The 20100-nt window shown below is 59.6% G+C and overlaps 1 protein-coding gene across 1 annotated transcript; it reads right to left on the bottom strand.

The window, feature by feature from the left end:
* Positions 1–1045: 1045 nt before the first annotated feature.
* Positions 1046–9269, bottom strand: PRDM12 (PR/SET domain 12). Its single transcript, XM_076355548.1, has 5 exons — positions 9056–9269; positions 7988–8178; positions 6826–6981; positions 2426–2537; positions 1046–1428 (listed from the first exon to the last, which is right to left on the bottom strand). The coding sequence occupies exons 1-5, from the start codon at positions 9267–9269 to the stop codon at positions 1046–1048; spliced, it is 1056 nt and encodes a 351-aa protein (XP_076211663.1).
* Positions 9270–20100: the final 10831 nt, after the last annotated feature.

Raw genomic sequence — 20100 nt, 5'->3', positions numbered from 1 at the left:
TTAGACTTACAATTAATATTAGAATACCTTCTTTTAAGCTTTATGATACACAGCCCTCCTCTCGCGTGTGGCAGGACTCCAGATGGCGCTTAGAGTTGTCCTTGGGGACAGAGCTGGCCCTGTCCAGGTCTTTCCCTGTCCCCAGAGGGCAGTAGAAGTAACAGCCGAAATGTTCCCTCACGGCTGCGGGGAGCAATGGGGAGCAATAGGGAGCGGTGCTGCCGGGGCTGGAGCAGGCACAGCCCGGCAGAGCACAGGGTGCCCCGCAAAACCTGCCTGCGGACGGGCATTTCCAGCTGGCACGTCGTGCCAGGGGTGTCCCCGTGGAACGTGGCTTGTCCCCTCTGCCCATGGCATCGCTCGGAGGCGTCGGGCAAACCCCAACGCATGGCTCGGGCTGGAGGAGGGCAGGCAAGAGGATCGGGGGGGGGGGGAAACACGACCGTTTGCTAAATCAGGGCTCCTGAGGAGGGAAACGTGCTCCTTGGAAAGAGCCACCAGGGCCAAAGCTGCCCCTGGGGTGAACAGGCATGAACGGGGTGGCCGCAGCAGGGCACGTGTCTCTGCTGGACGCTCGCTGGAGCAGAGGAAGAGGAATAAAAGCAGTTTTTCTTTCCATCAAATTATCTGTAAAACCCAGGCGTGACTCATCCAGGCCCAGCTTTTAGGCTGCCCCAGCCCTCCCCCAGTGCACCGGCAAATCCACACAGGACGTCCCGCTGTGTCCCTTCGCCCCTCTCTCCCTGCCAACCCCAGGGACCAGCGGCCCACCCTACACCACATCTCCCCGGGGAGGATCCCGCACGATGCGGCTGCACCAGAGGCTCGCAGAGCTGGGGGGGGGTTCCCCTCGCTCACCGAACAGCCTGCCAAACCCCATGCAAACGGTGATGCTCCAAAAATAAACCAGCACGCACCCCCCCTTCAACACACAAAGCAGCCCTGCCTCTGCCCCCCAGCTCTGCCAAGGGCCAACACCCCCCAGTTCATTGCATGTCTCAGCGCCAGTCTTTGCTGTCCGAAAACCCGCTGCCGCGCCGGGGCTTCACAGCACCATGGTGGGGATGTGATGGGCCAGGGAGGCGGGATGGGGCACGGGCAGGGCCGGCGAGTGAGCCTGCAGGGAGGCGTTGGGGGGCCGATGGCGGGCGCTTTTCTGGTGTGCCCGCAGCCCGGCGAGCTGGGAGTAGGCACTTTGGCAAACCTGGCACTTGTAGGGACGCTCGCCGGTGTGCAAGCGGACGTGGTTGCGGAGGGTGGAGGACTGGCTGAAGCGGCGGTTGCAGAAGCGGCACACGAAGGGCTTGTCCAGGGTGTGGATGCGCATGTGGGAGCGCAGGTTGCTGCGGGAGTTGAAGCCGCGGTGGCAGATGACGCAGCGCATGCGCCCCGTCGTGCTGGCCCCCGTCTCCACCGCATGGAAGTCCTCTGGGGGCAACAGGGGACAGTCAGGCACTGCCCTCCGGCACAGCAGCTCACCTTCTCCCCGAGTCCCCAGGGTGCTGACTGCTCTAAATAACCACCCCGTGCCCCCTTGCTGGCTCCTCTGCCCGCTGAGGATACCCGTGAGCAGAGACACCCATCCCAGGCAGAGCAGAGTCACAGGCTGGCACTTAGGGCTTTGGGATGGGGCCAGAGCTGGGAACGGGCTCATCCAGATTTAGGTGAGGGGGAACACTCAAGCCAATCTATCTCCCCTATAGATGGGCACAAAAAGCGCTTTTCCCCTCCCTCGGCTGCAAGTAGAGCTGGAGGCGGTGAGCGCAGGACCCCCCAGCTCACAACCGCGCTGCCCTGGCCTCCAGCCCAGGCTCTTCAGCAGCAGCAGCACACCGTCCCTGCGTCGGTCCCAGCTTCTCCCCCTGCTCCGCTGGGCTGTGACCCAGCTTGCTCAGAGGAGCATGGGTGCGGTCTGGCTCTGAGCACAGCATCCCCAAAAGTGCCCGAGAGCTCTGCTGCCTGCCCACGGAGGAGCACCTTGGGGAACCACCAAAACAAGCAAAGTGCGAAAGCCTGGGGAGAGACAAGCCTCCTGCAATGGTGATTTGGGGAAAGATCTGTTAAATGCAGAGTGGGGACGTAGGCAGCTGCATCCACTCGGCGTTTCGCAGTGCCTTCCTCCCACTCACACGCCTGCCCTGCTTCTCCCTGCTCGGCTGGGTCGGGCAGCAGCTACTGGCCACCACACCAGCAATAGCTGTGGGCAAACCAGCCCAGAGGCGACACCACGAATTACTGGGGACCTGCTCAAGCTGTATGGATCTGTCTCATAGTCCCTGTGTTTGTCCCCAGAGAGTTGGGGGATCTGACATATCCCCTGGGATGTCCCTGCCCCATGGCCACCCCATGGCCTCAGAGCTGGGGACAGGGTGAATGGACAATGAGCAGGGATCCTGCACCCGTGGCTGTTTCCGATGTTACCTACCATGTTTGTTCTTCTTTTGCTCCTCTTCCAGCCCCGGCACGCCTGGGATACCCAGGAAGGTGTTGTGGGAGTTCCCGTACCAGACCAGCAGTTCTTGGTCCGGGGGAATCATCTAGAGAGAGAGATACAGATGGGGGTGTCAGGAGGGGACGGTGAACGGCTCCCTCTGCATCCTCGGCTGGTCACTTTGGACCTACCCTGGCCATACCCAATCTCCTGCCAGACCCTGCTGCCATCTGGGATCTGCCAGTGGTCCCCAGCACCCCCCAGGCAGGCACGGCATTGCCCAGGCTGCAGCACTGAAGGCGATGGCACGGCTCGGCACCATCCACCACCGGCACAAACCTGCACTGGGGTCTCCCCCAGGCTGGGCCACAAGCAACATGACAGGCAAATAAGCAGCTACAAAGCACACAGATGGAGCTGGGGTCTCTGGAGCGAAGGACCCAGAGGTCCCTGCAGCTCGGGGAGATGAGGACACGGAGGCACATAGAGACACGTAGAAATAAGTCATTTGTGGGCCCATGAACTGCAGCAAGGCACAAGTGACAGAGACCAAAGCAGGGAGCCATGACACAGAGCCCCGGCTCAGTGCTCCTGCAGAGCTTTTCAGCTCTGGATGGAGCCATCGGTACCCTCCTGCTGTAGGGCAGAGGCAGCATCTCCCACCCGACCCTGCTAGGGCTTATTTTAGCAGGTGGAAATGCAGATGCGCCAGTGAAGGACTCGTCATCCCGGGGATCGGAGGAGAGCTCGGGGGCTGCTATAGGAGAGCGCGGCTCGGGTGCGAGATGCTGCCTACGTCCTGGACCAAAGCCCCGGTGCCTGCAACAGCCCAAGGAGATCTATAGGGCCAGGGAAGGGCTTTGCACCACCCACGCTCCTGTTTCCCTGAAACAATGGCACTTCTTCCCCTGTTGTTCCCGTTATGTTCCTGCACTGCTGGGGCGGCCGGAGCGAGCAGCCAGGAAACGCCGTTCAAGCCTCCCCACATGCAGCAGCCGTGGCTGAGAAGACGGATGCTCTCACACCGGAGCAGCTGCTTCAGGCTACGCTAACAACAACATCACTGCATAAAAAATACACATATTTTTCCCTTGCAGGTCCCTAGTGTTAAGAACCTAGTTTAGAAATGGGAAAGTCCCTTGTTTCAGAGGACAGCTTTCCACACACAGAGTAGTCCAAGAAAAGCATCATCCACGTGAAACACAGATCATAAGTTAGATGACCCGAGCGCTGAAAATGTGCCTAATTTTAAGCACCTGAAAGCAGTGGGAATTTGACTTCATATGTTTAAGTGTCCGTCTGCATAAAGACCTCACTGGGACTGCAGAGTAGGAATTTGGGAGGCAGGGGAAGCCAATATCATTTCGCACCCCAAATTGGTGCTGTTTCTTGGTGTCATTTTCTCTTAACAGAAAATGAATTATTTTTAATACAAGCAAGTAGAATAAAATATCGCCAAAAGGATAAAACATATTGCATGTGTGCATACATGTGTTCATGCATGTTTATATTCTGCTGGAGCTGGTGCACATATGCCAGCAGCCGGTGAGCACCCATGTGCATACACCCCAAAGCAATTTAAATTGCCCCCCCCAGAAATCTCATGGCTTTCAGATTAAAGGCCAAAACTTGCTGCCCTCACTTTAGTTTCCAGCAGCAGCAACTTGAAATTGCTGAGGAAGAGGATGGCAAAAACAAATTAGCAAGGAAGGGCAGGAACGGGCAAAACACATGAAAATATTAAAGGCAAATAGTGAAAAAGGCACCCAATAAATCTGATTTTGTGGTGGGTAGGTGAGAAAGGCATCCTAAGAGATACTATGCTGGAGTCACGGTGCAGCAGAGGTGGATGCAGAGCGACAGAAGCCAGGCAGCTCACGGTGCCCGCCGGGGAGGGGATGCAGCAGGCGGGGTGCAGGAGGCTGTGCAGGGGGGCAGGAGGCTGACAGTGCCCGTGCACGGACACATGTGCTGCTGAGAGAGGGCACTGCTAAGATCAGGTCGGTGTTTGCGTATCCTGCCTGAGACTGAGCTGTTCCAGCTGGTCTCGGGCTGGTGCTGCGCTCTCGGTCCAGGATTTGTGGTGAGGGAGGTGACAAGGCAGGAGCAGTGGGTAACAAGCGGGGAGCTCGCTCGGGTCCGAGATGCTGCATTTGTGTGCCCATGACTCCGCGCTAGGGGATTAACGAGCGGAGAGAGAACCACAAAATGAAAATCCTCTCTTGCTTTTCCTCTTCTTGAGTGCACAAACCCCAATGAGTTTGAACAAGCGGTCGGTTTTGGACTGCACGCCTGTGTGCCTGCAGGCACGTTGCACAGGCAGGAATGGGGACCCCACGAGAGATGCAGATCCTCGACCTGTCGTGCCCAGCTGCGACCCAGCTCCTCACACACTCCATGCTTCCCTTCCTCACGCTCTCAATATGGAAAGCCCCGGCCCCTTCTGTTCCTCCCGGCACGGAAGGACCCATGCCGATCCGGCAGCAGCGGGAGCAGGAGTACCGCCGGGCGCCTACCATGCCCAGGGAGCATGCCGCAGTGTGACAGCAGGCACCCTTCATCCCCACTTTCACCTCTCTGTCACTCGGGGTTCAGCACTCTCAACATTTCAACTTTGCTGCTTGTGCTGAGGGAATTAAACTCATCCTGCTCTGGCGCTCACCGCTTCAGCCCCGGGAGCAAGCCTGCAGATTGACTGTGACTGTATGGGGCCTCTACACACACCTCCCCAAATATCGGCTCACCTGCCCCATCATCCGTGCACGCACAAGGTGAGAGAAACATGGCTGTATTCCTAATTACACCATGGCTACCTGGAATTATTTTACTTCTTTGCATCATTTAAGAACAGTAATAAAAAGCAATTAAGATGCTGTCACACCAGGCACAGCTGCCCACAAGAATATCAGGTCTTATAATGGGTACAGCTGAAGCCTATGGAGGGGTGTCCAAGGTGGGGAGAGCAGCACAGAAGCACTTGGGGCTCTCACAGCGCTGCACGGGGAAAGGCGGCAAAGCCCTGAGGAGGCACGCAGGACTCTCCCGCAGCAGAAGAAAATACCTGTTCTCTTCTTACCCGCCCACTCGCCTTTCCCATCCCACTGAGGCAATCCCAAACCCAGCCCTGATGCTGGCTCAATGCAGGACTGAGCCGTGGTCCTGTGCCGTGGAGTATTTGAGCATCTGCTCCTCTGCAAGCCAGCGCAGGAGCCCAGATAGATCCGGGGAGCTGCCCTTGCCCACGGAACCAGCGGGCACTCGTGCTCTTTCCCAGCTAAGACCCTCTCCCAGCTGTGAGCAGCCGCGGGAGCCCGCACTCCTGAGCGTGCAAGACTGTGGACCTGATATTGGAGAGGGACAGTCCCACAGTGCTGGTCTGGGATATAATGGGAGATGTTCCCTCTCGCGACTCTAAGCTGAAGCAGCTGCACAGGGACACCTCCCCGAGCTACCACCTTCCTCCACCTGCAACAGCATCGGGTTATGGGGACACCATACACAAGCAGGGCTGGTCCCCGCTGTCACTGCGTGACTTGTACGCACGTAGCATCAATGCTACCAGGGAGCTGGACACCAACCTCTATCCCAGCATCTCCCATGGGGAGCTGTGGGATGGGGGTACCTCCAGCCTTCACCCCGCAGCACGGCAGCCTGTGCCCTGGGACATCCCTGGGAGCCAGCGCCTGCCCCTGCTTCCCCGCTGGACCAGCACCCACCAGCGCTTCATATGGGAGTGCATGGATGAGCTGGGCAGGATGAGGCCCTTCCCCACGGCCTGCTGCAGACAGCTCGAGGCACAGCTGCGCCAGCGCCGCACCCTGCCTGCTCTGTAGCTCCCTGCCTGGCTCCAGCAGCCCCGATCCTCCTCTCACACTCCGTTTACAGCCAGAGCCGCTTCTGACCCCCTGGGCGAAAGCTGTGCAGAGTCAGGCACTGCCTGCACTCGGCACCTGGATTTCACAGAAACCCCCCAAACTTTTCCCTGCTACAGAGAAGCAGATTCTGCACAAAATCCCATTTTTCAAGAGAGCATCAAAACCCCGCTCCTGCCCAAAGCCCCGTCTGGGCCAGGATTGCAGCTCTTTTCATGCTTTACACCCCAAAACGAGCTTGGGCAGCGTTTGCTCTCCCTCTGCTCAGCACACGTCACCCCATGAGCCCACCGAAAGGGGAAAGAGAGGAGAAGGGCCACTCGCTGCTCCCTGGGGTCTCCCTGAACCCGTTGCAATGGCCTTTCCCAGGGGATCTGGGTGCCAGGGACGGCAAAGCCACCCTGTGCTCCCACAGACACCCCAGCAACGGCCCAAAGAACAAGGAAAGGTCTGTGGGGTGGGGGGGTCCCAGCACCCCGCTCCCCTCCTGTGGCTGCCCGGCTGCCTCCTGGCCCCGCTTACCTCAATGGCCTTGTAGAAGATGCTGTTCCCGATCTGGACCACCTCCAGGTTCTGCTCCTGCTCATTCCGGGCACATTTGATGTAGGTCATCCAGCTGCGGTGGTCCTCCTGGCTGGCATCGATGAAGTACCGCACCGTGCCGTCTTCGTTGAAGACCTGGGAGGGGGAGAGAGCGGTTGGTAGCGATGCTGCCCACAGTGGACCGAACCCCTCCGCCTCCTGCCTCTGGGATAAAGTCCCTGGCCAGGGACAAGCTCAAAGCCAGCACGGCCTCGGGGCTGACGCCCTGCCAGCAGCTGCTGCCTGCAGGCGGGAGATGCCCAAACCCTTCCTGCTCACAGTGCTGGACCGCGCATCCGCAGCGGGGCGGAGAAAGGGCGCCCTGCGCTCACCGGGCAGGCATGGCTGGCCCCACCAGCCCACGTCCACCCGGATAACCCAGCTCCCTGCCTCAGTCCCCCTTCTCGGCACAGCCCCACCGGCAGCTCGGCCCCGAAGGGGCTATTCAGCATCCTGCAGCTGCCCGCAGGAGCAGGGGCATCCCTGGGTGGAGGAGGAAGGTGCCTGCAAGACCTGGCCCTCAGGGGAAGATGCTTTGCAGGGTGACAGGAAAGGTGAGGCAAGTTTCTGTTAGGCATAGAATTATAATAATAATTAATAATAATTAATAATAATTAAAAAGTGCAAGTCTGACACCCAGTGAAACAAAAAAAATGAGGAAACCCCCTCTACTAGCTGGGCGTTAATCCCCCCAAGCCCCACGGCTTCACTCAGGGTTAACCGCACCGGGGCTGGGACAAAGCGGGGGCCGGGGCAGAGCTGGTTTCCTCCGCCACGCATGGTGCGGGCAGCTGCCAGCCGGGTGTTTCACCATGACGGGGAAGGGCAGTGCAGGGTGTGATCCTGCTGCGTGGGACACGAGCAACAGCGTTTCGGGGCTCTTCCGAGAGCTGGCTGCACCCCGTGGGCTGAAGAAGCCTTTCCCTTCTCCTGCCCTGGAGGAAGCCAGATCTTTGCATGAACGGGGAAACCGAGGCACGGGGAGGGTGCCTGACGGCACACAAGCACAGGACAAAGCCCCCGGGCCCCAGCGCCCCGTCCCTGCCTCTCCCCAGGCCAGCCGGGGCTGGGGGTACCGGGGGGGGGGTGTGGGTGTCGTTACCTCCCACATGAGGTTGTTGTTCTTGCACAGGTCCACATGCTCCGGCGAGATGACCCTGCCCGTGAACGGTCCCATCTCGGTGCCAGCCTTGATCCAGGTCTTGGAGAAGATGCCGAGCCCTTCCCCGGGGATGGAGCTCTGGGCGATGATCACTTCCGACGGCAGCACCAGGCTGGACAGCTTCTGCACCTCTGCGGGCGGCGGGAGAGGGCTCGGAAAAGGCACCCGCCGCCTTCCACCCCCCTCCCGCCCCACCGCTCCCCCGGCTGGCCGCGGGGAAGGGCCGGGGGGCGCGCCGGGGTGCTCGAGGAGGGGGGCAGCGGGGACCCCTCCCCGGCCCCAGCCCAAATCCCAGGTCTGAGCCTTTTAAACGCCCAGCCGAGCTCCTACAAAGCGGTACAAGGTTCCCCCCGGGGCATTGAGGAGGTACCTGGGAAAAGCAGCCCGGGCTGGGCGAGGGAGCGGGGCTGAGAAAGGGGGTTAAATGGTGTCTATTTCGGCCCATCCAGCAATTTGTCATGCTGTTAAAGTGATCTGCATTCATTAAACTCAACTAGAAAGAAATTGCTAATTCTAAATTCATTAGTCCTTTAGGAATGCTGTAGCGGTACATTGTGCCTGAATGGCGCAAGGGCTTGTTTAAAAGGGCCCAGGAATTCCTCTTACAAAATGGGGAGATGAGATGGTTGACATATCGTGAATGGAAATGGAATTAGCCTTCATGGTAAATTAAGAGAGGAACAGAAATCCGAGAGGGGGAAGAGGGAGCCGGGACGCCCCGGCGATGCCGGGGCGAGAGAAAAGATATTGTCCCGGGCGGCTGAATGCGGGGCGGCCCCGGCCCCCCCCGGCCCCCTCCCCAGCCCGCGGTTTAAGTGGGAACTTTCTCAGGTCAAGCCCAAGTTAACCAAATGAATTTAAAGCCCTTCTTCCCCAGTCAACTGCTATTACACGCCTGGGGAGAGCAGGGCGCCGGGAGCCGCATCCCGCCGCCGGGCACCGGGGGCCCGTCCCGGGGCCGATGGGGGGGTCCGGGGGGGGGGGGGGGGGTCCGGTGCCGCCACTTACCTCCGGAGAAGGACTGAGCCAGGACCTCGGCCGTGAAGGCGGTCTTGGGGCTGCTCTTCTCCTCGAAGAGCTGCTCGCCCAGGACGTTTCTCCAGCGGCCGTAGAGGAAGCTGTGCAGGATATCGGAGGTGATCACCTCGGCCAGCGAGAGCCCCTGCGGCTTCAGCCCGGGCTTGAGCACCAGGGCTTCGGCGGGCAGCACCGAGCCCATCATGGGGGCGAGGCGGCGGGCGGGCCGGGCTCGGCGGGGCGCGGGCGGCGGGCCGGGCTCCGTGCCGCTCGGCGGCTCCCGCCCGGCTATATATGAGCTTCATTGACCCTCCTAATTGGTTATTAATGACCTCCCTGACGTTGGCGGAGAGACTGGGGCTGCCGGAGCGAGGCGAGCCGTCGGAGCCCCCCCCCCTTCCCTCCCCTCCCCGGGGGTGGGGTGGCTGGAGGGAGGGAGGGAGGGACACGGCGAGCACACACGTACATGCACACACACACACACACACACACACACACGCACATATACACACACGCACCGGCACCGGCACCGGCTCTGCCCCCCGCACCCCCCGGCCCAGGCAAAGGCAAACCCCGGCGCCTGCCCCCGGCCAGCCAGCCGGGCAGGGCGAAAAAGCAACGGAACCGAGAGAAATGCCCACGCCGGTGCCCCACGGACGGAGCGCACCCTCGGGCACGGTCCCGCCCGGCCCCGCTCCCCGCCCGGCCCCCGCGCTCGTTTTGGGGGTGAAACGCGGCGCTTTGGGGCCGCTGCGCTCTACAACGAAATCGACGGCCCCGACGCCGCCGGCCCCCGCTGCTCGGCGGCGTTTGGCCGCCGCGGCCCCGGGGAAACGGGCCGGGGCTCCCCCAGAGGGTCCCGAGTCGCGGCGGCTCCTCGTTCCCCCCGCCGCATCCCCGGCCCGGCGGGTCCGTACCGGCGGCCCCGGGGAAGAGCCGGGAGGAGCCGGCGCTGCCCCCCAAATCCCGGGGAGGGTCCCCAAGCACAGAGCGGGGGGGTACGCACCCCCGGGGCTCGCCCCCGCTTGCACCCAGGGCCAGGCTCGCCCGGCTGCAACCTCCAGCCTGGCCGGTCCCCAGACCCGCATCCTCGTTGCGTCTCCCGGGGGAAGGTGGGAAGGGCCGGGAATTGTGTCCACGGGTGAAAGGGGCCGGAGTGGATCCCCCACCTCCCCGCAGTGGCAACCGTGTCCTGCCACGTCCCCCCAGGGTCGGACCTCCCCCTCCCCGCCCGGGGGAGGCTGCAGCATCTCTGGGGCTCTGCCGCCGCAGCATCCCCATCTCCACACCCAAAAATATTCCCCGGCCAGCCACGGTGCCCACGGTGCCCACGCCACCCCCCGCCCCGCCGAGCCCCTGGAGCCTCGCAGCCACTCCTGTCCCCCACGAAGGTGGCACCAGAACGGTCCCCAGAAATTCGGTGCTCCCCTCCCTCAGGGCCCGCAGCTTTGCCGGCTCAGCAAAGGGTTAATCTTTCCTGGATTTAAACCCAGTCCTGCTGCGTCGGAGCTTAGAGCCCTCTCCTTAGCCTTGTTCTTTTGATTTTCATGGGGACGAGGGACTGTAAAAGGCTGGGCTGGAGGGGGGAAGAAGGATGGGCCCCCAAATTCCTCAAGCACTCAAAGGCCGGCTCCAGCACTCCAAACCCCCGGGCAGCCCCGCTGGGTCCGAACCGTGCCCGGAGAAGGAGCTGGGCACAGCCAGACACCCCCGGTCCCCCCGCCCCAGCCCCCGGGTGGGTATTTTCTAGGGTGAGGCTGTCGGGAGGCTTCTCCCCTTGGCAGGGCTGCCTGGCGAAAATGATGTTACAACCCAGGCGCAATTATTTCTATTAACCCAATCAAGAAGAGGCGCAAATGTCAGAAATCAACCCAAACCTGCGGTTAGTGAGGGTGTTCGCCCGGAGAGAGGCAGCGCTGCCCTCGAAAGGGGAGGTTGATAACCTGCCAGGGTTTGATTCGGGTTTTAATATGCGTAAAAATAAGTTTATTTTGGTTTTCTGGACTTTGGCTGTGGGAGCCGTCAGCCGACGTGGCGTGTGAATATTCCAGCTCTGCTAAATACAACGCATCAGGTGGAAAGCTTTCACAACGCACGTCTTCCTCCGGCCGCCGAGGCGAGCGATCCCCTCGGATTGCTCCCCGTCCGTCCCCCCCCCGCCCCCAGGAAACACCTCAACCCGCAAGTTATCCCGGGACAATTAAAACAAACAAACAAACAAAAAACCAAAAAAAAAGATGCTCTTAAAAAACCCCGCGGCTCCCGTGCGGGCTGCGCCGCAGCCCCGGTCCCGGCTGCGGGGGGCTCCGGGGGGGGGCGATGGAAAAAGGTGGAAACAAAAAATCCTTCCATTTTCTGCGTGGTTTTAAATATCCCCAGCTGTTTCCCAAAGCTTCTTCCCGGTCCTAGGACGGTGCTTTGGGGGGTGTGTGGTGTGTGTCCCCCCCCGCGTTTCTCTTTTTTAATATCGCAGCTATCCCTCCTTTTTAACATTTAAGAGGAAACAAGTTTAATATTCATGGCTGTTAATAGAGAAGGGCCATTATCGCCGCCCCATTGTTCTGAGCCCCGCACAATGCTGCTTGTATTTTCATGTGTATATTCCCAAAGTTCCTTCTGAGCGTTTAGTGAGCACTTTAATATTCATGGGTGTTAATAGAGAAGCCCTCAGTATATTGGCATATTGTTGGGAGGTGTACATATTGGTCTGACTTTGAATAGCCACAGTCCTCTTTTCTTTTGCTCTGTTTTGCAGGGTTGATGGGCCAGGAGTAAATGGGCATTTTTCCCCCCCGTCTCCCCCTTACAGAGAGAACATCTTTATTCCAGTCCCAGACTTTCTGGTTTCCCATTCAGGACCCTCAGAAATAATGTCAGGCAGAAGAAAAGTGGAGCAAATCAATCTTTCATGGTCTTTTTGAGACCAATTTGACATCCATGGACTCTTCTTTTCTTTCACAGCCTACAAGGGGATGGTCAGGATCTGGACAAGGTTGGGGTCTGATGAGGGGAGACATGGGATCATAATGCAGCAAAGAGAGAAAAGAAAAGCAAAACAAGAAAAGATTGCAGGGATGGGGTGATGGAGGAAAAATGAGGGTGAATGACAGTGCAAGAAAGGAGATTAGAGCCCAGCAGCTGCTTTTTGGGGGGCGGGGGGGAGGGGGGAGCTCTCTCCCCTCTTCCAGCCCTTCGCATGAATAGGATTTGAACAGAGCGGAGATTGATTTATAGTTATTGCAGTTGAACATTTATTGCTCTTAAAGAGTGGCGGGGAGAAAAGGGAGAAAAGGGGGTTGAAAAGCTCCTTTCTGTATTAAAGAGGTATCAAATGAAGACTGCTGAGATAATATACAGTGGCCAATGGGAATTTGATTTGCTTTAAAATTTAACTCTTGTGGGGCCGCCGCTGACGGACGCGCCGGGGCCGGGGCCGGCCCGGGCGCTGCCTCCGCGGGCGCGCAGGGGCGCGGAGCCGCCGCTGCCCCGGGCCGGTGGCAGCCGATATTCGTTTCTCTAACCCCGCAAACTGCCCGGCTTTACCGCGAAAAGCTCCGGGCGGCTCCTGCGCGCGGCGGGGGAACGGCTACAGCCGCGAAATTATTATTATTTCTTCGTTATTACGACGATTTTTTTTTTTTTTTTTTTTTTTTTCTGTAAGGGGGGTGAGGGCAGACGGGATGCGGAGCTACGAAATAACCGGCGCAGGGACGAGCCCTTTTCGGAGCTGACTTTTCCTGCTCTAAACCCGGAGGTTTCTCCTCCCCGGCAGCAGAAACGCGATCGCAGCCGAGTCCCCCCGGGCGCAGAAAGGAGCCCATTGTTCAACGGGGAGAAATACATTTTTAGCGGTGATTGAAAGCTCCCCTCTCGTTTGAACTCTAGAAGAAAGTCCCTGGCAGGGAAGAGCATCCCCCTCCCTCTGCCCCAACATCTGTTTGGAGCAATCCAGGCTCTAGGGCAGAGCCGGGCTCTGCCCCCTCCCAAAGTCATTAAAAAGATATTAGTTGAGCTGAGAAAAGTCCAGCGCAGCCGCCGATCCGGGCTGTGGGTGGGTGGGGGGGGTGGCGTGTGTCATTAAAGACGATTTTGGATTTGCCAGCGCCAATACCCGGCGAAGGGACACGGGGGTCCGAGTTCAAAAGCCCCCCGTCCCCAGCCGCCCCGCTGCACCCTGCCCGCTGCCCGGGGCCCTGGTGCCCGGGGCCGGCGCGGCGCGGACAGGCCGACCCCATCACCTGCCCCGTGCGCCCCGCCGAGCGCCGGGGGAAGGAAGGGGGAACGGCGGCGAGAGCCGGGCTGGGAGCCGAGGCGGTCAGCTGCTTTGGCCGCATCCCCCGCACCTCCACGGGCTGCAAATGCCCCGAGAGCCGGAGGGAAGGGGGGGGGCAGGAGGGATCATTGCACCCCTGCGGCTGCCGCAGGAGCCAGGCGCCTCCGAAGTTGCTAAATGTGTCATTTATTAAAGCATTCAGGGGGCTTTTCTTTGGCGTTTGCTTGCAAACTCACAAAGGCCGAGCTGCTGTTTGGGGGTCTTTTCTGATGGAAAAAGGGCTCGGAGACCCCCGGCACAAAAGAAATCCTGGCAGTGCTTTCAATGGCCAGGACTCAATGAGGGGGACCCTGTGCGCAGCGGGCGGGGGTGAGGGGCCGCCCGGTGCTGCCTGAAAGGCAGGCCTGAATGTAATGGGGAGATCTGCGTTTATTTGTTGGGATCACATTTAATTAGCTTAGTACAACCCTTGAAAGACAAAGGGACCTCAATCTGGATCCAATCTGAAGCTCGTTTGGAGAGCGAGGGCTCCTGGAAAAGTCAAAAGAGAGAAAGGAGAAAGAAAGGGGAGGCTGGGAGAGAAAGGGGCTAGGGGCCCAGCCAGGTGACTGGCACGCGTGAAACAAGGGGGCCTTTTGGGCACAAGGCAGGGCTCAAAAGGGAGGGAGGAAAATAGCCTCTTCCTCAGGTTTTACCTACTTAAACCCCCTGAAGGGGCCAGAGCTGAAAAGCCTCAATAGGGGCTAAGGAGGCTGCAAAGCAAACAGCGGCGCTGGAGAGGGGGCTCCGGCCCTGCCGCGGCAGCAGTTGGCGGCACTCGGTTATGGGAATGCGCCCAAATGTTACCTGCGCCCGGGAACGCTCCCACCGCTGCCGCCGGCCGCTCCGGAGCAGGAGGCGTGGGGGGATGAGGCGATGTCCTGGATGAGCCTGGGCTGGGGGGTCTGGAGGGCTGGCTGCCCCCCACCCCAGCACGGGGTCCCTCGCTGGTCCCCATCTCCCCCCCCATCTCCCCTCCCCGCGCCTCCACCCACCCCTCTGGGACCCACACAGCACCCCCCGCCCCATCGCTTGGGGTGCTTCATCATGTGCCAATGGGGCCGCGGCTGGCCTGGGGCACCGAGGTGGGGTCCCCATGAGTGCACCCCTTGCTCCGGGGCAGCCCCCAGCATCCCCCCTCCCCGTGCCAACCCAGGGCACACACGGGCGGGTGGCGCAGAGGATGCGCTGCCACCTCCCCAGGGGCAAAAAGGAGGAGAGCGGCCGTCCCCAAGGTGCCACATCCACGGGATGGAGCCAAACGGACCCTCGTCCCCCTCCAAACTGTGGGCTGCCTGTCTGTCCCTGCTCTCCTCCGGCGGGGTCAGGAGCAGTGGGGAGGGTTTGGGGTGCCCTGGAGCGGTGCCAGCCGCTCGGTGGGTGCCCAGTGGCTCTGGGCCGGGGGGGGTTGGTGCGGTGAAGCCATGACCCTCCCAGCGAGCGCTTTGGCGCAGAGAGCTGCAGCCCCTCTGAACCAGGCGAGCTGATTGCACTGCTTGGAAAAGGAGCTTTAGGGCATTATTTGCCTTCATTTCACTCTGCGGGAGGCCGCGGAGCCGAGCAGAGATGCTGAGTGCTCTCCCCTCTGCTCTCGCTTTCTTGCCTTTTTTTTTCCCCTTCCTTTTTTTTAAGTAGTATTTCCAGGATTATTTTGGCAAGGGTGTCACAATGCACAAAAGCAAACAGGGGAGGAAAAACCACCATCTGCGCCTTCCCGGCTGCGTCCGACTGCTTCGCGGGGCTCAGGCGGCCTCGAAATGAAACATGATTGTGGCAAATCATGGCGGTGACTCCTCGGCCGCCTCCACGGGGCTGTGGCTCGGGCAGCGGGGCCGGTGGCACGGGGCGGCTGGATGCCAGCACCAGCCGAGGCAGCCCCAGCACTGCAAGGCCCTTGCTGAGCTGCCAGGAAACACGAAGTGTAAAATAGCCTCATGATGGCTTTTCTGCCCACGACCAAACGTGTTTGCTGGGGGTGAACGAGGCACTGGGGAGTTCAACCTCCTCGAAGCGGCCGGGTGCTCCCTGGGTTTCCTGGCGAGGCCGGGGCCAGGCTGTGGGGCCAGGCACAGCCCCCGCTTGCTTGCCCTCATCTCTGTGGTCTCTGCACCCAGGGTGGATGCCAAAGGTGCTCCCCACTGTTAGAGGCTCCTCCCCAACAGCACGGCAGGAGGGAGCAAGGCAGGATTTGGACTGGAGAAGCAGGAGAATCTCTGCACCTTTTCCTCCCCTCCGGCAGTGACCTGGGGATGGGACAGTCGCATCCCACCACCATCTCTCCTACATCCCACCACCATCTCTCCTGCATCCCACTGCCGTCTCTCCCATGTCCCACTGCCATCTCTGCTGCATCCCACCGCCGACTCTCCCGCATCCCACTGCCATCTGTCCTGCAGCAGCAGCTCCAGCTGCCGGACTGGGACCCACACCGGTAACTGCACTGAGACACAAGCCCAGAGAGGACCAGTGCCCAGGGCAGGGCAGGGTGAGCTGCCCAAGGGGAGAGGGCATGTGTGAGCCCCATCACTCCCCCCTGCCCCTCTCTCTGCTCCCCACGAGGGCCAGGCCAGGGCCACACTCCAGCGGTTGCCGTACCCACGGGCTGGCTGCAATGGGGGGATTGCAGGAGCTGGCATTGGGAGATGGCAGCTAAGGCCAGGCAGGACTGTGGTCCAAGGTGTCCAGCCCAGCCTCCCCAGACCGCGGCCGGACAGCATCCCCGGGGCCAGGGGATGAGGGGAGGGACGAGCCCAGACATGCTGGAGGCAGCAAGACCGTGCCCGGCCGAGGCGGAGGGCAGGGATGGGTGCTGGGAGCCGGGCCGCTGCGCAGACAGGTGACCCCAGCCATGGGGCTGAGGAGGCAGGCGGGAGAGACGAGCCCTCCCGCAGCTCCTGCCCTTTGCCAGCCCTATTCTCTCCAAAACAAACAGAGTGGCGGCCCCTGCCTCCCCGTGTAATGACTCCACAGCGGCAAAGTTTAATATTCCCCGGTGAATGGCCCAAACAAGGAGCCCCGCCGGTCGGTGCGGCTGGCCGGGCCACGGCCGCCGGTGAGTGACGGCTCGCACAAAGGGAAGGGACCGTCTAATCCCCCGGGACCGCGGCACCTGCACCGTGGCCCGTCCGGGATTAAAGGGGAATGAGCTGGCCTCTGCGAAGATCAGAGGCTTCTTTATAGCAGTCTTGAAATAGGATTTCCTCAAGTGATAAGGGGCAGAGTGGGAAGATAATCTGGGGGGGCTGTTGGTACCTGCCCCCATGTCAACCCCAGAGATGCTCTTTCGGGTCGCCTGCCTCAAACCAGGTGCCCCAGACCTGGAGGGAGGTGGCAGGGTGGACCCGGACACCCCGTTCCCCTCATCCCAGGGGTGGCTGGTCCCTCCCCGCCATCTCCCTCCATCCCCAGCACCCGCTGAGGTGACGCTGAGACAAGGATGGGGGCTTGGTACCCACCCGCTCGCTGCCCTCGGCTCCAGGGGCTGCTGTCCCCTCTCGCCAACGGACCAGGGAGCTGTGGCTCTTTCAACTCATCCTCACGTCACCTAATTCCGGTGTCCCTCTTGTAAGCAGTTTCCCAGTGCCTGGTTTCTGCTGATTTCCAGCGTGAAAAGTTAAGACAAATTCCCTTTGTGTCTTTTCCAGCCCTAAGAGGGCAGAGAAATGCCCCGCCTGCGACGGCCACCCTGCACCACTGCTACTCACAGCTAATCCAGGGGAAAAAACCTCCAAACCAGCCAAATGACGGCTAAACAGCTCCTTACAAGGAATAAAACACCCGTGTGCTGCTTGACAGGATACACCGACACCTTTCTCTGCACAGGAACAACCTGTCACCGCGAGATCCCGATTCCTCGCCCCGCGCCACAACACTACAAGCACCAACAGCCCCGACAATCCCCCCGAGAGTGAGATGAACCAAGTGGGTTTGCAGGAGAAGCAGCAGCACAGGTGGGACCTCACGAACATCCACATCGTGTCAAAAAGCCTCGAGTTAAACACCACGAGCTCTCCCTCCAACCACGCCGTCCATCACCCACCCAGCTTACTGTAAATATACTGTTGCTCTAATGCAATTAAATATTTAATACTCGGGGAAGAAAAAAAAAAGTCCCATGCCTGGTTGTCTCTTTCAATAATCATTGCGGTTTAACTCACAATGTCCATAATGTAGTTCGTTCTCAAATCATGCAAAATTAAAGAAAGTATTTTAGACTATCTTAAAGTCTCTCCTCTGTTCCCACAATAGCCTTTGCCTGTTCAGGCACACCGAATGTAGAGCACAGGAGAGCATCGGGGTCATCGTGAACCCAACAAGATGCTTTAGGGACGTGCTTTTTCAGGCTGCTGCTCAGAAATGGTTTGCAGAAGGACCGCAGTAAATTTCTACTTAGAAGTAAGTCTCTGTGCCCGAAGAGCGGGGCAGGTGCCGCACAGCCTGGGCAGTCCCATGGGACACGGGGCCGAGACGCCCGTGCCCTCTCGCAAAAGATGCGCCGCTGAATGTAACTGTGAGGGATTCATGCCGGGAGGGGAGCGAAGCCATCGTGTGCCTGTGCCGAGGCCTCGGGAAAGGGATCGTGCTTGAAGGAAGGAACGTTATTTGTAAAAGATAAGAAAGAGCAGGAGCCAACGGGCCAGGGCTGGCGACCTCCCGCCGGGGCACTCACCTGGGATGTCCTTTAACTCCGGTTCCTCTGTCCCCAAACGCCGTGCTCTGGAGGCAGAGCGTTCCCCAAACTGAAGGTCTCCTCGCGGGAGCTCCTCGCTGTCCCCCAGGATTAACACCCGGGCATGGCCCCGTGCCGGGCACTGGTCACCTGCGAGGAGGAAAAGGCTGCGCCGTCCCCACCGCCGTTCATGGACCCCAAAGCCCCAAACGTGGCCCACGTGCCGGCTCCTTGCAGCGTCCAGTTTCTACCCAAGGGGCAGACAAACCCTCCCTGCCACAAAAACTAATGCAGTCAGTGCTTAATCCACTTTATTTGGGGATTAAACCTGCCCAGAGCTGAGCAGGAGATGCGGTTCCTCTCTTAGAGACCACAGACTTGACTTGAAAGCGCCACAGCAGCTTCTGGGCTGCACAACACACCTGAGCCCGGAGCCACGAGGAGCTGCCTACAGACCCCAGAGCGAAACGCCAGGTGCCCTGGCCAGCCCTGGGGCGGGATTGACCATCGCACCAGGCCCCAGGACCCCCTGGCCAGCCAGAGACCAGCATGGCAGCGGGGCTGGAGTGAGGTTTAGAGGAACCCGGAGGTCACCAAGCCCCTCGTGAGGTGCCAAGGCGTCTTTTCGCCTCCTGCCCTGCCCTTCTCCAGCCCATCGTGGGCTCACAACAGAAAGAAGTTTAATGGCTGCAGCCCCTCCGCCCCGAGCAGGCAGCAATAATGGAAAACAAATTGCTGAACTTGGGAACGTTTCAAGCACTTTAGCCTTCCAGGACACCAGACTGCTGATGAAAACGCAGCTTTGCAGGCACCATCTTAATGACAGGCCAAATTTCAAAGGCTTGCAAACTATTTCTTTTGCTGCCCCACCCCCTCAATAAAAGGTTGCATCAGAAAGAGATATTTCCATAATTTATAGTATGGGTATTTCACTGGGGAGACTCACTAATCTGTACTTACAGATACATTTAAGAAAATGCATCCTCCCACAATCCTGTGCCATTTACGACTATTGGCACAATCTGTAATACTCAGTCTTCAATTAAGGGACACCTTAGGGTTCATTATCACACAATTGCTCCCTGTGAACCATGCCAAATGCTGTTTTGGCACAGAGCTTGGAAGATGAATTAGAAGGAAGTCTTCTCGGTAATGCCCGCTCCCAATTCCCATCAGCAGCCTTTATGCCCTCCTCTAGCCATTTTTTCCCCCCTCTCCCCTCTTTCCAAGTGGCTTTTACTATCCCATCTTTCAATGTCTCTCTTGATTCTCTGGAGGTATATTTAGAGATGCTACATCTCCTTTTCTTCCGGCTCTCAACATGCCTCCCGCTCCCTGCTTTGCAGATGGGATCTTCTTCCTTCCCTCCCTTCCCCCGTCTGTAACTCCCCTACGGCTGGCTGGGGAGCGGTGGATGGAGCTATTTTAGGTCGGAGGAGCACAAAACTCCTATTTTACAAGGAAGCGATCTCTGAAGGGGCTAGAGTTATCGCCAGACTTGGCCGGGATACAACTAAAAGTTACCGCTCCTTAACATATCTAACAGCTGAGGATGGCCAGGGCCGCCTCCCTCCGCGCCTCTCCCCCAGCCCGGGCCAGCGCTGCTCCAGCAACCCCGTTTGCAGGGAGGGCGCAGGGCGAATCCTGGACGGATTCAGCCGCAAAGACAAAGCTGTGGAAGAGCAACAAGTTCAGGGCATTAGAACCAGGGGCTGCCGCCTCCTCGACCAGCAACAAAACGTTCATGCGGCTGTAGGTCCGTGTCCCTCCGGCTTACAGAAAACTTCCCTTTTTTGAAGCAGCTTTCTGGCCCAAACAGCTACAATTATAGCACCTTATTGTGGAAATCCTCAGTGTCGCGGTGCCAAGAGGCGCTTTAACAGAGTTTCACTAGAATTAAGGCTCAAGCTGACTTCACCGACCATCCCAAACTACTACCCAGGCGACACGGCGCGAGCACGAAGGCGAGAGGACCCGGGAGCCCGCGGGCTGCCGGCTCGCTGCGCGGCGACCTCGGCAAGCGGAGAGGGAGCAAACCGAGCAAAACAGACTGGA

The sequence above is a fragment of the Aptenodytes patagonicus genome, chromosome 18 (assembly GCF_965638725.1).
Source record: "Aptenodytes patagonicus chromosome 18, bAptPat1.pri.cur, whole genome shotgun sequence".
NCBI classification, from domain to species: domain Eukaryota; kingdom Metazoa; phylum Chordata; class Aves; order Sphenisciformes; family Spheniscidae; genus Aptenodytes; species Aptenodytes patagonicus.
This window is presented reverse-complemented; position numbering and strand designations above follow the sequence as displayed.